Consider the following 17427-nt stretch of genomic DNA (forward strand, 5'->3'; position numbering starts at 1 on the left):
GTTATCCTAACAAGAAGCAAGTAAACTTGAAGGCACAGATCACTGTTTACTTCAATCTGGGGCCTCACAAAACTATTTTTGTCTTTGGTTTCCCAAGACTGAACACCTTGGAGAGAGTGAAGTCATTCAATAAATAGAAAATCAGCATCAAGTCACTGCCCTCCTTTCTTTCCCCTCTTCCTCTCCTTTTTAGCATTTTTGTCTCAGAGAAATGAAATGACAGTAACACTTCAATGACTTCCTTGAAAAATATCTGTCATCTCCTAAGATGCCATTACATGGACTTCCCCCGAATTTCAAAGTAGGTACTGTCACCAGAGTCTGAAAGAATGTGTGCCAAGATCTGTGAGAAGATAAGGTTACATTGACATTTCAAGGTCCTTTTGTCACCAAAAGGAGATCGAATCATATGCTAGAGGCAGGATATTCCTGAATTTCAACTTCCTTCTTCTCCCCAACAGAACCGACAAACTGCTCTCATTCCTGTGCCCCCAGCTGGCCAGTCTCTCTTCCTTCTTTTCTCCTTTTTATTTTCTTCCTCTTCTGGCTCATTTTATGCAGCAAAATCTCATGAATTTGAAATCCATTAATTCTAAAGTTATGATAAATTGGATGAGGCCTTGTAACTGTTTTATGTTAACTTTGAAAAGGGTTTTCTGACATACATTGTGGATCAGTGGTGCTCAGAATCATTGCACATCGGCTTCAGCCGGAAGGCTGTGTCCTACCTGACTCAGTGGGTCTGGGGTGGGGCTCAACAACTTGCACTTCTAACCAGCCCCCAGGTTCTGGTGATGCTGCTAGCCCTGGGACCATACTCTGACACCTATCATGTAAATAAACAAGAAAGCAAAGGGGACCAATTCATCCAGCTGGTAAAATTGTTTTACCTAGAGTAAAAATAAAAGGGTTTATCAACCCAAGTATGCTAATGTCTTACAGGCAAAACATAGAGCATTGAGCAGGGAGTAAAACGTCCACATCCTAGTGCGGTCCTGTGTGACCGTGGGGGAAAACTTGCACCCACTGGGCTTTGGTTTATTTACCTGTTATTCTTTTTTAATTTTTTAACCTTCACCTGAGGACTTTTTTTTTTCATTGTTTTTAGAGAGAGACAAAGGGAGAGAGAAACATCAATGCAAAAGAGAAACATCAATTGGCTGCCTCCTGTACACACCCAGAGTGGGGATCGTAGGTGCTGGGACCCACACCCTACGTATGTGCCCTGACTGGAAATCGAACCTGCAACTCTTTGGTTATACGATGATACTCCAACCAACTGAGCCACATCGGCCAGGGTCTTACCTGTTATTCTTCTTCTTTTTTTTTATGTTTTTTAAATTTTTTCAATGTTTATTTTTTTATTGTTTATGTTGTTACAGCTCCCAATTTTTTTTCCCTTTCCCTGTCTCCACTCAGCCCCACCCACTACTCTCCCTCAGTCAATCCCCATAATGTTGCCCATGTCCGTGGGCCATGCATATATGTTCTTTGGTTAATCCCTTCACTATCTTTCATTTTGTTCACCACCCCTACTCTACAGCAGCTGTCAATCTTTTCCTGTTATTCTTAAAGAGTATAAGCCAGGTTGTCCTTTCTAGCTCTAGTAGTCTATGACTGTATAAAGATATACACTGACAATGCATAAAAAAATCACTTATTGAAAACTTCCACAATTCAAACAGTAACACCTGCCTTCCCTTGGAGTACTGTGAATTAGTGAGATTCTACTGTTTATCCTCTGCATAGAGGAAAGCTTTACAAATAATCCAGACCCATCCAGTTATCCCTCCACTTGTTCTCTGGTTCCACTCACCTTTGTGAGACTGAGAACTACCTACATTGCAGGTGGACACAAGAGGAAGCCTGTCTTTATCCCTCACTGTAAAATCAAGATACATGTTAACATATTTTTGAGAGGCTACCTTTCACAAAATCCTGTACTAGGCCTAGTGAAGGACAGAGGCATCATCTCTGTTCTGGGCCACTGATTCATCAGACATTAAGGAATACACGGCTTTTGACCCAGGTTGTAAAGTACAGGTAGGACTCTGATATGGACAGATGGCAAAGGGGCAATCTAGGCTAAGGGGACAGCATGGCAGGCACATGAAGGCATCTGTTAGGAGTCTCTCCTTGTCCCATCCTCTCCTCACCCTGTCATTACACATCCCTATCTTAGCACACGTTCAAACTTTGTCTTCATCAAGGAACTGCAAAGTCCTCAAGAACAGGACTGTGTTTTGTCTTTACCCAAGCACTGAACACTGTGGCTGGCATAATTAATTAAACAATTGCTCTTCATATTTGTTGAGCCGAACCTATCTGATTCCACCATACAGTCTTCATGTGAGTAAAATAATTGAATAAGTATGTATGAAAAACAAAGTCTTAAGTCCTATAAAATGGTAGGTTTTAATTTTTATCATTAGAGTTAAAGTGTCGAATGGCCAGTCAATGTGTTTGGGCTTCATTTGGAGGACAACTGGGAGTTAGCAGGTCTCTAAAAAGAAATGTTGCTCTGATATTGTCCTGTAGGAAGGGCTAAAAAAATAGGCTGTTTGAGGGACAATATAAACTAAAGACTACTGCACCTACCATGGGAAAAATAATAAAAGGCAGGAACCTGGATGGGGCCTATCAGAACAAAAAGGAAGATCCTGTCTTACATGACGGATCTGATCCCGTCACACCATCTGTTCCCAATAAGGGAAACATGTGAGATGTTTCCTGGTGAGATGTAATGATTAAGGTGTTTAAGAAGCTTTTTCAAAATACCGACTCTAGAAGCTTTCTCAGAACTCCCGACCTGTGGCAGGATGTTGGTCAGGGGCCTTGTGGGACAGCACTGAAACTACTGGCTGTGGATTCCTGGGAAGGCAGAGTGGCTCTTCATCTCCCAGGTGAGGACAGAAATGAGCCTGGCAGTGTGGCAGAGATGTCCATGTTCATCAAGTGTCCAAAACATTAGAGCTATCAACCATTTACAAGCAACGATGGGGATAGAAGAACAAGTTAAATGTCACCATAAGGAAGCAAAAGAAATAATCCAGAATCAGGTCAATTCTGCAAGAAAACAGCATCAATTTCTACAAGTCAGTGGGGGAGATAAATATGGGTAGAATGATGAAAGGAGGCACAGGAGACAGAGCTACCAAATGTAGCATATGGACCTGGTTTAAATCTTTATTTGAACAAACCAACTAGTAAAAGACATTTTAAAAAAAGACAATCAAAGCAATGTGAATATTCACTGGATATTAGGTGATACCAAAAATTATGGTCAATTTTGTTAAGTGTAACAGCATTGTGGGTAGGTAAGAGAGTATCTGTGGTTTCTAGAATGCATCCTGATTATATGGAGTCCAATGAAATTATGTCTATATTTGATTCAAAATACTTAAAGAGAAAAAATGGTACAAATGAAGTAAATGACTAAATCTTTATAATGCTGAATCTGAGTAATGGCACTATATTGTACACTGTACTATGCTTTCTCCTTTTGTGCTTGTTTAAAAATTCATAATAAAACATCATCTTAAAAAGATAAGGCTGATTTGCAAAATGTTTCCTATGTCTCATGATGGCAATAATGAAGGAATGCTATCACAGAACTTCAATTACAAAAACAATATGTTATTATATAAAAGAAATTGAATACCATCTGTAATCCAGGGTTGATCACATAGGTTTGAATGTCCTCTAAGACTTCAAGCCCAACTGCATGCTCCCACATTTGCTAAATGTGTTGAACTAGATGGTGCTGATCTTGGCACATTTACACCTACAATGCACAGCAACCACAGAAGCAGGTGGATGTCACTTAAATAGGCACCCTTTGTCATACTTGTGTTATAATACAGTTTCGGTCCTTTCAGAAATAATTTTGTCTCAAAAGACTATGAGTGAGATTGGTCAACCAATTCACTAAATAACAAATTTTCATTGAGGCTGCAGTGTACATAAGGTCCTCTGCCAAGTTCTGCGGAGAATACAAAGATAAATTTCAAAAGACAATATGAAAGATTTTTAGGATTTAGTGTATTCAGTCCTAGATACCACAATGGAGTGTCGTGTTGAAGAGCCAATGAAAGAGCAATTGGATTTAGAACACCATTCGTTGATTCATTTATTCAGTCATCAAATTTTTACTGAAGGTCCACTCTACTTCAAGCACTGTGCTAACTGCCTGGGGACAAAACAGCATGCCCCCCAGTCCTCACACAGCCCATATTACACAGGGGAGACAGGTATTACGTAACAAACACACCCAGAAATATAATGACAAAACAGGAAGTGCTATGAAAGCTGCTGCAAAAGAGACACATGGAGACATATCTGTGATTGTGGGGTCAGGGCAGGACTGGCTACAGTGAAGCCAAGACCTAGAAACGATTGATGATAGACATGGTTAGAGAAGGCATCAAGGAGGAAGAGAATGGGATTGTGGGAATTATATTGGTGGGGAAAAGGTCACTTCATAGTGGCTCACTCTCTCACTTCCTTCTGGTTTCATTAGCAGCTCCTTGGGCAACCACAGCTTGGCACTTCCCTCTGCTATAGCTTCTATTCTTTTACCCAGCTTACCCTCCTACAGAATGCTAGCTGCCCCTTGATGTAATAATAACATGTTCTCTGTTTGTCTATTCTGCTACAATTAAGTTGACAAGGGCAAGAAATTTGTTTTGTCCCTCTTGCACCCCGACTTTCTATCTTAATACCCAGTACTCGATAAATACTTGCTGCGTTAAGGAGTAAGGAAGCATTAAGACATATGAAGTTGTGAATTGTCTCTAGCTTAGAAAGCCTACATTCAACTCAAGACTGACATCGAATCTATTGAGAGAGCTATTTCGGCAACCAAGCAGGACACTGACAAATAAAGCACCAACATGCCCAGGAGTAGAATATTATATCATGGATGACAGCACATTACTTCAGTAGAGAACTTAACTAATGGTGTATTGAGAGTGTCTGGCTCATGAAATCTTTACAGCCATTTGTCAAAGTGCAGGTTGTAAGCCGTTGCTTGACCACGAAACCACTTAGGGGATGCTGATCAGTGTGACTGCCATGAAATGGAATGAGAAGCCACGGTAGACCCAGCAGCAGAGTGACGCCCCTGCAGTGAGGACACGCGCCCTTTCCCAGAACTTGTTTGCAGTCCCTGTGTGTGCAGATGTGGATGTGTGTTTGCTCTGGGTCACCCTGCAAAGTACGTTCCCGGCTGTGGGCTGTGGTCTGCACGGATATGAAGGCTGTGGGAACAGCCATCATGTGCAGGTTTTATCCAGGCCTTGGGCTCAGGCCTACCCCAACCGCAAACTCAGGTTCCTGACCTATTTTATTAGAACCACTTTTAAGCCAGACATCAGGGCAAGAGAACAGGTTTGAAGAGGAGTTTTTGCAACTGTCTAGTGGGCACATTACACAAGGACCCAACCTAAAGACACAGTGATAACAGTGCAGGCTGTTTGTGTGGGGACTGCCACCAGAGAGCAGTGTCAGAAGCTGCTCTATTTTGATAAATAAAGGTCAAATAAAGTTTTAGCTGTTCCCCTCCAGTATCCCCTTGGAGATAATATGAGGAGGGGGGAAACTTGAAGGAGAGTCTAACCCTACATGTGTCTTTGTTAATGTAATGTACATTATATCACAAAGTGATATGCATACACACAGGTACAATGCATATGACAAACTGTATTTTATTGCAAAATATATATATACATACACATATGTGTGTAATATACATATGTATAGTATAAATATCATATATATCACACAAGATAGATTTCCAGCATCTATAGAGAGGGAAGGACTTCCAGTGCAGTGTATACAGTAGAAGCTCTATAAATATTTATTAATAAATTAACTGAATAAGTAAAAACCCTTTATAGTCTGATTAGCTTTATTGTCAACATCAAAATATTTATGAAATTCCTGGTTCATATGTGCTTATTTATTTAGATGCCAGCTCACATAATAGAAAATATTTTAAGTTTTATTAAATTCTTAAATACTCTTCCACCAAGATGGAGGCATAGGTAGACACACTGTGCCTCCTCACACAACGAAAAGAAGGACAACAACAATTTAAAAACAAAAAACAAACAGAACTGAGAGAAAAATCAAACTGCATGCAAGTCCGACAACCAAGGAGATAAAGAAGAAACATTCATCCGGATGGGTAGGAGGGGTGGAGATGGGCAGCAGGGTGGAGAGGATTCCCGGCAAGGTGGAGGCTGGTGGACCAAGCAAGATGGTGGATTGTGGAGCAGGGCGGGCAAAGCTGCAGCTGGCCAGGGAGGCAGCACCTGGTAGACCTGGTGATAGACCGTGCAACCCAGAGTTCCAGCGCGAGAAAATAAAGCCTCAAACCTCTGACTGAAAACACCTGTGGGGGTTGAGGTCGCAGCGGGAGAAACTCCCAGCCTCACAGGAGAGTTCATTGGAGAGACCCACAGGGGCCTAGAGTGTGCACAGGCCCACCCACTCAGGAAGCAGCACCAGAAGGGCCCAGATGATTGTGGGTAGTGGAGGGAGTGACTGAAAACCAGCAGAGTAGAGCAAGTGCTATTGCTCCCTATCAGACCCCCACATACAGCGTCACAGAGCAGCGACGAGTGTTACCCTACCCTGGTGAACACCTAAGGCTCTGCCCCTTTACATAACAGGTGCACCAAGACAAAAAAAAAAACAGGCCCAAATGAAAGAACAGATCAAAGCTCCAGAAAAAATACAACTAAGCAACGAAGAGATAGCCAACCTATCAGATGCACAGTTCAAAACACTGGTAATCAGGAAGCTCATAGAATTGGTTGAGTTTGGTCACAAATTAGATGAAAAAATGAAGGTTATGCTAAGAGAAACAAAGGAAAATGTACAGGGAACCAATAGCGATGGGAAGGAAACTGGAACTCAAATCAATGGTGTGGACCAGAAGGAAGAAAGAAACATCCAACCAGAAAAGAATGAAGAAACAAGAATTCAAAAAAATGAGGAGAGGCTTAGGAACCTCCTCCTAAGAACCTTAGGACATCTTGAAACATTCCAACATCTGAATTATAGGGGTGCCAGAAGGAGAAGAGGAAGAACAAAAAATTGTAAACTTATTTGAACAAATAAGGAGAACTTCCCTAATCTGGCAAAGGAAATGGACTTCCAGGAAGTCCAGGAAGCTCAGAGAGTCCCAAAGAAACTGGACCCAAGGAGGAACACACCAAGGCACATCATAATTACATTACCCAAGATTAAGCAGAAGGAGAGAATCTTAGAAGCAGCAAGAGAAAAGGAAACACTTACCTACAAAGGAGTTCCCATAAGACTGTCAGCTGATTTTTCAAAAGAGACCTTACAGGCAAGAAGGGGCTGGCAAGAAGTATTCCAAGTCATGAAAGGCAAGGGCCTACATCCAAGATTGCTCTATCCAGCAAAGCTTTCATTTAGAATGGAAGGGCAGATAAAGCGCTTCTCAAGTAAGGTCAAGTTCAAGGAGTTCATCATCACCAAGACCTTCTTATATGAAATGTTAAGGGGATTTATGTAAGAAAAAGAAGATAAAAAAATATGAACAGTAAAAATGACAGCAAACTCATAGTTATTAACAACCACACCTAAAACCAAAACAAAAGAAAACTAAGTAAACAACTAGAACAGAAACAGAGCCACAGAAATGGAGATCACATGGAGGGTTACCAACAGGGGAGTGGGAATGGGAGAGGGGGGGAAAGGTACAGAGAATAAGTAGCATAAATGATAGGTGGAAAATAGACAGGGGGAGGGTAAGAATAGTATAGGAAATGTAGAAGCCAAAGAACTTATAAGTATGACCCATGGACATGAACTATGGGGGGGGGAATGTGGGAGGGAGGGGATGTGCAGGATGGAGTGGACTGAAGGGGGGAAATGGGAAAACTGTAATAGCATAATCAATAAAATATATTAAAAAATAAATACTTAAATACTTACAGAACTGTACAATGACTATGTCAAATTTTCTTGATACATGACTACCGTATGTTTATAACTTATAACAATGATAACTCTACCAATTCACAGAAACATATTAGTTGTTCCTGATCTCTTATAAAAGGTAAGTTTACATATTGTGAGGAAGAAAGGCAATGAGTGAAAAAGGAGTCAAGGCCCTTACCAGACCATGGGAGCGTTCTCTTCAGTCGAAGCACAGTGAGAGTTTCATTTCCAAGAGATATCAAACAACAAAAATATGAAGCATCTTACATAGGTCCTATTATAATGCAGCATTTTTCATAATGTATGAAACCATAAGTTTTATCATTCAACTTGTATGCTTGTTACACATGAAAAAGAATCTCTTGAGAGAAAAAAATGCTCCCTAACACATACTCTACTTTATAAACCACAAACTAAGAGGTAAATTAATGATCGACAGAGATTTTATTCCTAGAAAAACAGAATAGTATTATATGTAAATATCTAATAGTTTCATTAGAGACCACTGAATAGAATAATTAACAATGAATTCAGTCTCCCAAATCATCAATTAACAAAATGTTTCTCCTCTATTACAGTAAGGTGTTGTGCTTTACCATTTACAAATGAACTTTTCCTACCTTCATTAAGTAGAAAGTTAAACAGTCAATATCTAAGGTATATGTAATGAACCCCATGCCATGGACATTTCCTCGCATTAATTTTTGGAGCCTGGATACAATATTGCCTACAGGGTTATGCTAGAACTTAATAACCAGGCTATTCCTCAGGTGAACAAGATGCAGCAAAATGCAATTTGGATCCATTTAATGTTGGTTGAAATATGGTATGCTGTTTTTAAATTCATAAACAAAAAAGAAAAACATTTTATTTTTTAAGTGTTGGAGAAGGCTAAGGCAGAAGAGAAGGAAAAACTTTTCAGCCAATTTCAATGTTTGAAACAAAACAAATAAGGATATTTACATTACTCATTAGAAGAAATCAAGCATAAATCCTCCCTCTGCTATAATATTGAATGTGATGTTATTAACTATTTTCCAAACACAAAATAGCTATTTTTACTGATTAGCAGTTTTACAGAACAGACAGTCTTGCTGAATCTTTCAGTAAAACTTCAGTGCCCAGAAGATTCCATTACATCATGGCTTGTAGTTCCATAAACTCATGTACAAAAAATACCAAATCTTATCCCTAAAATACTGCAATCTCAAACAGAAGACTACAGGGTATTCCTCCTGCCTCTGTACAGCAACATTATAAGTAATAGCTCCCCCCACCTCATCCATCAAAACCTTTGAAAGAATCCCTCCTACACTCAGCATTTAACAACTACTTACCCCCTACACTTGCACACACATGCACACTGTCTCACATACCTACCCAGCCCTTTGATGAAGCTGATCACACAGGACCGTCTCCAACACGCCGCTGTAATCTCCATGAGCCTGAAAGGCACCCAAACTAACAGTCTGGAACTGTTTCACAGACGATGTGCCCCAGCCCAAAAAACATAATGACAGGCTCCATGATCCTGCTGCTGCCTGCTACCAGGAGTGTCTCGGCCACAAGATAGGGCTCTTTTATTTTGGGCCCAAGGTGTATTTTTAGTCAGGTGCTGAAGACCTACAGTAGAAGACAAACTAAAATGGGCCTTCCGTCCAGGGCGGACTGTTCACACCGATGGGACAATTTTTAGCTGCACAGTAAGACACTGACCTACAACACGCAGAGTGCCCGTGTGTCTATATTTATCCACAAGAACATGCGATGCTGACAGATGAGTGAAGCTGCTCCAAGACCTCCTGGCCTGAGCCGGACCCACACAGTTTGTCACACACAGTCCATGAATACTGGGCACACACGTGCATCCCTCAGATCTAATCCCTGGCTGCCGTGCTTTTGTGACCCCCGAAGTAGAAGAGCAGATATTACAGGCTGGGAGATAAAACACTGCTCTGGGGACGAGGAGTTCTTGAATACTACAAAAAGCTTGAAATAGTTTCAATTCTTGCAGACCGAGCCAGCAGCCGAGAGTCCCCCAACCTAAAGCCAAGAGTCAGTGAGAAACCTACACCCTTATGGAAAATCAGATGCTGAACATCTGCTGACATACAGTACTAGTAAAGGGATGTGATTGCATTGAAGTCTACAGTTACACTATTTTAAAAGGCACAACCTAAACTGACTTGTTAAAAACTTAATTGATAAGACCAAAAAGGAGACGACTTTGGCAAATGTTACATGTTCCACTTTCAAAAGAAAACAAGGTTAGGCTAGTGAGGAGATTGAGAAGGAAGACGCAGAGCTATCTAAAAGCAACCTACAAGTGTGACTAATTCTCCTTTCAATGGGCATTGCCTCTGACAGAGGATTTTACGAGGATCGATGAAAGTAGATTTCTTCACTAATGCAGCTGTGAAGAGCAGAGGCCAAGCAGCTTTCTATTCTTGATTCACTCAGGGTGGTTGGGGGTTCTCTTTAGCAATGTAGGTTGGAAATACAAAACAACATGATCTGGAAAATTAACTGGTGAACTAACATTTTAAAGGAAGGAGAAAAGTGTCCAAATGGACAAAATGAGAACTTAAAGTGATTCGGGCTAGCTAAGTGCCAGCAAAGCTACCCCACGGTACCACTGTGTCTCACACGTTCAGGGCTTATGACACCTTTGTCAAAGGGTTGACTGAGGGGCAGGTGTGCTGTTTTGTTTGTTTTACCAAAAGTGGTCAAAGTAATTACAACAGTGTGCCTGCCGAGTTATCTGCATTTTGAGCAATAAGGCTTCTTTTTTGATTCTCCTTCTACATCAAAATTGGAATCGAAACTCGACTGAAAATTTGCTCTCTGTCAGCTTCAAGTCTCTAGTGCTATTATTAGACGAACTTTCAATGATGTGACTATCCTCCCTTTAAAAGGACATTACTTAAAACAGCCTCATAAAAACATTTCACAAGAGTTTGTCATTGTATTTTTTCACTCTTTACAGATGCCAGCTACCAAATAACATTTTAGGGAAGTGCAAGAAAGAAAAAGTAGGAAAGCGAACTAACACTGGTGGGCATGGACGTTGGTCGGGGCACCCTGCTTGGGACTTTTCCTGTGTTGTTTCATTCAGCCCTCACGGCAGCCTTGTAAGGTAGGCATTGCCATATCCATTTCCGAGTGGATGACGAGGAATAAAAACAGGATCGCCCAAAGTCATTCAAATACTGCTTTGTCAGACTCCAGAGTCACTACATTTATAATTTTTATCGAGTACTTCCCTTAATATGAACTGGGACTTCTAAACAATGGTTACCGCAAAGTACTTGTCTTAGTATACATTTAAGAAAAGCCCCCAAGTTACCCACTTCTTTATGCAGACATTTCACACATCCAGAACTCATCTGAATTTCAGAGCCTGCAGGCTCCTCCGATGCCCTCCCAGCTCTGCTGTCCTCGTGTGGCAGCCTGGCCCTCACTGGTGTGGGGAGCATCCTGAGGAAATGAACCTCACTGTGCTCACCTTTGATGATCCCCAGGGCTTAGGAAAAGTTGAATTAATGAATAACAGAAGGTGTCTTTCTAATCAAAAAACATGCCATGGAGTCCACCTATTAAAGCTCAGTCTTTGTTACTGAGTCCTCACCTTACTTCACCCATGTCTATCCCTTCTAAGGCAGACATCATTCTAACAATCCTGATTTCCCCTCAGTTTATGTTAGACTAAAAGCAACAGATAGGTGGGAAAAGGCCCCTAAATTCAGGCATACTGATGGTGAATAAGTGAATGTTGTCAGCTGATGGTTGAAAACAACGACAAAAAGCAGACATACAACTTATGAAGGATAGCAGCCTAAGGATATTCAGGTATAAAAAGAGAGAGCCGTAACACTTCAAGAGCCCCAATGATACCCATACATTATGGAATCATTAATAATTAATATATTTGCTGATGGTCTGAATTCATAAGTCATTATAGCCTCTTATACCACAGACACATGCTGTGAACAGTGAAGTGCAATTTAGAAAGACTTCTCTGTGAAATTGTTAAATTGCAGTGATCGGACACTTCAGGGGGAAGCTTCATGGTCGGGAGAAATCTACTCGGAGGTCATTTGTTCCCTGATGATGCTAGATAAATGTCATGCATTTTAAACTATATCAATGTAATCTTGATTTAATAAATAAAATAAACTGGATGGTTAGCATGTTTAATTGAGTTCCACAATAACTCTCCAATATTAATTGAATAATGACTTTAACGTTGATGCTTTTTCATATTTTTAACAATTAATTTAGTTAAAATTTCATTAAAATTTCCTTTTTGCTTCTGGGTGGCCTGGTAGGATGACTTGCAAATATTTTTAAGGGCAAATAAAAGTCCAAACATGATGGACTTAGAATTTGCAAGAAAGTTTTTGAGTACATTTAGTTTACATCGCTGCCTCAGGAAAGACTGTTCCTAGGCTATTGGCCGAATGATATCTGCATTATTAGGATGAAGATTAGTCATGTAACCACTCACTAAATGTAGCCTCTAGATTTTACTGACCTTCCTTAATGTATAGTCAACTCACTCAATTATGTTATGAAAAGCAGAAAATATCCTTTAGATACAAACTCAAGACATTTTTCCCCAGCTTGAAAAAATATCAGCATTTAAAATGATCATATTGTAACATGACCTATATCATTTAAAACCTTAGAGTGACAAGAAACTTAAGCTGATGATTCTTCTTCTTTTTTCATCATTGGTATTAACAGTCCAACATTCCTCATTGAGGTTTTAGAACCAGTTTGTGGTACATTTAATGAAATAGTTCAGTAATGATATGGTTACATTTATTTGCATAGTCACATGAATGTTACTCTTTCTAGAAATGGAGTAAACACGAGTGTTAAAATATTATCACAGAAATATGGCAGTTACCTTTTTATTATTTTTCTGTGACTTAACATAGTACAGAAGATATTCATTCACTTTTATTAACAAATCTTTCAGAGATTTAACACCCCCTTCAGTCTTGCCTCTTCCCTGTGGAGACAAAGGCAGAGAACCCATAAAAGACAATGTGCCTGGAAGTAAGGGCTATCACACAGGCCTCTAGCTGCAGTGACATTTGCCAAGCATGTCCTTACCTGAAGACACATGCAGGGAAGAAATGCAATGGACCTGTAGATGTTTACTAGGAAGGCCTCTAGGAAAATACCATTTTGTTTGGCACAGGGTGCCTCTGGGACCAAGCCAAGGTTAAGGCAGGTTTCTACCAACAGGTGTGAGATGCTTATGAGTACAGACTGTCTGAACTTTCAGAAGCTCACTTTAAACCTCCAATATTAGCCATTCTCTTATAAATTACTAGGTACACTTAAGCCCAGTCTTAGAGAGGGTAACAGAAGGGATCCGATGTTAATGAGAAGGGAAAGCACTTACATATGTTAGAAACACTCTCAATACTTTGTCTCCAAAAAGTTTTCTCTGATGATTGTCATTGAACAACCCCCTTTTGACAACTGTAGTACAATCCCTAACTGGATCTTTTTCCTAGCCTACAGTCTTTTAATTATGTTGTTTTGCAAAACATCAATCTTGTTTCTTGAGTTTAATTCACTTATTTTGGTGGAAGGGGCCTGAGAAAAGCCCAAAGTTTACCCAAAGCTGGGGAGCTCTATAAAAGTACAGATGCCAGGACCTCAATAAGACCTACAAAATCTGAACATCTGAGGAGGCTAGAATCTGCCATTTCTGTACAGATTTCTTAAGTGATTCCGATGCGCAGCCAGGTTTGGAAAGTACTGATGGCCTCTGGGGATATTTAATCATCAGTGATAATTGAGTATTATCTCCCCAGACAGGAGACTGCAGAGGAGTTAAAAATAGTTACCACCATGAACAGAGCTATCAAGCTGGTAACTCCACGCCTACAACTCAAAAGATAAAAAAGAATCAGGAAGTAAATTTGAAAGCCTTGGGGCTCACTTATGCTGTCCTTAATTTGTTTCTTACCATAAATCGGCCTCTCAGGTTCCTTTTCTTTGTCCCTAATAGATGCCACAAAATCCATGTTTTTTAGACATAGACTCTCACTCCAAGTCTAACATTTTTTTATGTATACAAGGGGCGACTCTCGCCCCCCACAACTGGAATTATCTTCTGGACGGCAGGCCCCTTGTAGTACAGGCTTCCACCCTAGGTGAGTGAGTGTTCTAGGAACCCATCTATATCAGTGTACCAGTTGGCATTGTTGTGAGAGGTTGTGTTCAGCCTCAATGAATTGTTTTTGAAGATTCTCGCAACGTGTTTGCCCATTTCACGATGGCTGATTTACAAGCGCACCTGCTCACAACGCACTGAGTGTTCAGCAGTTTTTGACCAAAACCAGCATGACCTCCATGCCCCACCCTCCCTTACTCACCCAATCTAACCCCGAGCAACTTTTTTGTCTGTTTGTTTCCTGGGATGAAAAACATCCTCAAAGGGAAATATTTTGCTGATGTGGAAGAGATGAAACAAAAAATGGCAGAAGAACTAAAAGGCATCAAAATTGATGAGTTCAAAAACTGTTATGAGCAGTGGAAAAAATGTAGGTGTATTGCATCAAATGTAGAGTACTTTGAAGGTGACCGAAGTTTAAACATGTAAGAGTAAATACACAATTTTTAATAAATAAATTCCATTTTGGAGGGGCCCCTCCTTATAATTCAATCAAGCTTATTTTTTTAGTTTTTAGACCCTCAACAAATTGGATGCAGCAAATCAAGAGGAAAAGAGCACTGTGCTTTCTCCCTGCCCTTAGACTGCACGAGTAAAGGCAAAATTTAACTTGACAGAAAATCAATCATTATAGACCTCAAAATAGTGGTGCTTTTACATTTCTATGTATAGATTTTTCTTTTAGAAATTTCTTTTTTGTATCCTGCTATTTCATTGAATTCATTTATCAGTTCTAGTAGTTTCTTGGTGGAATCTTTGGGGTTCTCTATGTACAGTATCATATGTCATCTGTAAATAGTTTTACTTTTTCCTTTCCAATTTGGATGGCTTTTATTTCTTCTTCTTGTCTGATTGCTGTGGCTAGGACTTCCAGTACTATGTTGAATAAGAGAGGTGAAAGTGGACATCCCTGTCTTGTTCCCAATTTTAAGGGGACACCTGTGGTTTTTGCCCATTGAATACGATGCTGGCAGTGGGTTTGGCTTATATGCCCTTTATGATATTTAGGGAAGTTCCCTGTACTCCCACTTTGCTGGTAAAACTGTATGAAACATTGTGATTTCCTAATACAGACTTGCATTAGGCACAGCACTATTCCAGCTTATACTGTTCCCACAGCTTGACTGTTGTCATCATGTGCACAGTTTATTGGGTTCAGAGGCTTAATACTGACCTGAAAATTCAGAAGTAATTTGAGTGCTGGGGAGATTGGGCTCCATAGCTGAAGAGAAAGCCAACCTGGTGAATGAGCACATGAATTTTTTTCTGGGCTTCTTTCTCATTCTGGGAGGTGGTTCTGGAATTCCCTCTCACCTGCTCTGGCCAGCTACATACCACTCCCTTCATTTGCTTCTTCCACTGTAACTTCACACTTTGTGCTTATATGCCTTTTCTTCCCAATCCTGCCAACACATTTTCTCTTTCAAAGAGCTGAAAATTCCACTTGTACCACAAAACCTCCCTTAACCAAATGAGAAGGAAATGAATATTTTGCTCACCCAGCTACATCCTGGGATGCAATAACCTTAAGCTCCCAGATTGGAAGGGATGAAATATTGAAATATGCATCTACATGGATAAAGTTTTCTTACTGTGTAATCTCTCAATTTGAGTTATTATCTCTGTTCTCAACTGCGTTTCTGTAAGTTCATCTACTTGCATAATCCTCAGTAAGTCAGTTTCTTAGAGTTTGTCCAGATGCTGACTTGTCTTTCTGAAATACTGTGTGTGGTGGAAGTATAATTATAAATTAATTTTAAGTTGCTTTATTTTGCAATGTTCACCCAGAGAACTGAGAATGCTCAATACAGTATAGTTGTAAGGTTTACAACCTGATGTTTTGCTATGACAAGTTAGGTGCATTTGCCTTACTTTCTGTGATGATGTATCATCTGCTATTACTTATTAACTGTTAGCAGGGCACGTTGTGGCATTCTAGCGTAGTTACTGTCATGCTCTGGCAGCTTGTAGCAGTTAAACAACTCCAGAAGTTTCCTCATACAAGGGCAGGGAGGAAGCATTAGGAGATTCTGATTCAAGTAGCCTAATGGGATTGAATTGAATTGGCATAAAAACAGAAAAGACATGTCAGCAATAAATCACCTAAGTCTAAGAGAAATTTTCTCCTAGAAGGGTTTATGCAAGTATACATGGCCTGGAAAGCATACTCTTCCTACAAGGTAGAAAGAAAAGTGAAATACCTGCTCATACCTGTCTGTCATAGCAGGACCAAGTCACGTATGGCTGTGAATACAATAAAAAGCAGCTAACAGAGATCACCTTGGACCTGTTTCTTAAGAGGTGGTATCTTTGGAACCTTCGATGATACATCAGTTTCCTGTGAAAATTACACTTCAATTTCCTGGTAGAATGCCATATGTAAAAATTGTTGGACAATGCAGATGAATTGATACCCCAAAACTATTCCAAAGTATTCCAGTAGGCTAGGCAGCATTCATTAGACACTTGTATGTGTATTTCAATGATTCAAGGTCATTTGGTCATCTAAATTTTATATTTTATTGAAAAAATAAAACAAAACAAAAACCTTTGTCAACATGTAACCTGGGAATAACCGTGAAAGAAATTCACCAGAGGCTATACACAGCAGCTGCAAACATCTTTGTGTATTGTCAAGAGAGAACTCTAGCATCACCTTTTAACCTCAACACAAATATCCTGTTTAAAGAGCACAGCTTCTATTCCACATAGAATTTCAAAACACTATTCCTTGGGCAATTGCTTTTGTCTCTCTCTCTCTCTTTTTTTACTTTAAACATGTGTCTCTCTTTTTAAGCAGTTCACATGAGCTACATAATCACATGCTTTTATCATGCGTTAGAATACACAAGCTGGATCTAGAGAAGACACAAAATCCTGATAGTCTACTTCAGACAAGGGGCTTAAACTTGTTCCCTCCTCTCCAGCACCTCAACTATGGCCTTACTTTGAATGCTTGTCATCTCTTACTTAGGCTATCCTCACAATGATTCTCTGTACCTCCATTTTCAACAAAGACTCTCATGATCAGCTTGAATCTCACCATGTGGCTCCCTGCTTAAAGACCCATGGGGCCTGCTTGATGCTCTCAGGAGAAAGCCCAGATCCTTCAGCAGGTCCTTCAGTGTTCCTTACAATCTGACCCAAATTGTCTGTGTGTCCCATCTGTCACTCTCCTTCCAGGACCCTGGGATCCAGCTGTAACTCCCTCAACCAAGCACTTTCACATCTCCCTGCATTTGCTCATGCTTTTCCCT

General features: G+C 40.1%; 1 protein-coding gene across 8 annotated transcripts in view; it reads right to left on the reverse strand.

Annotated features, from left to right (window-relative positions):
• Window positions 1–17427, reverse strand: part of FRY (FRY microtubule binding protein) — a 540327-nt gene that overhangs the window by 302731 nt on the left and 220169 nt on the right. The window contains exon 1 of one of the 8 annotated variants that reach the window (XM_053920706.2): window positions 9355–12134. The exons of the other annotated variants lie outside the window; for them this stretch is intronic. Coding sequence (XP_053776681.1) covers window positions 9355–9415 — 61 coding nt within the window. The 5' untranslated portion in view covers window positions 9416–12134. Of the gene's footprint in view, window positions 1–9354; window positions 12135–17427 lie in introns of those variants that run through there. 8 annotated transcript variants of the gene reach the window in all.

Source organism: Desmodus rotundus, chromosome 3 (assembly GCF_022682495.2).
Source record: "Desmodus rotundus isolate HL8 chromosome 3, HLdesRot8A.1, whole genome shotgun sequence".
Taxonomy (NCBI): domain Eukaryota; kingdom Metazoa; phylum Chordata; class Mammalia; order Chiroptera; family Phyllostomidae; genus Desmodus; species Desmodus rotundus.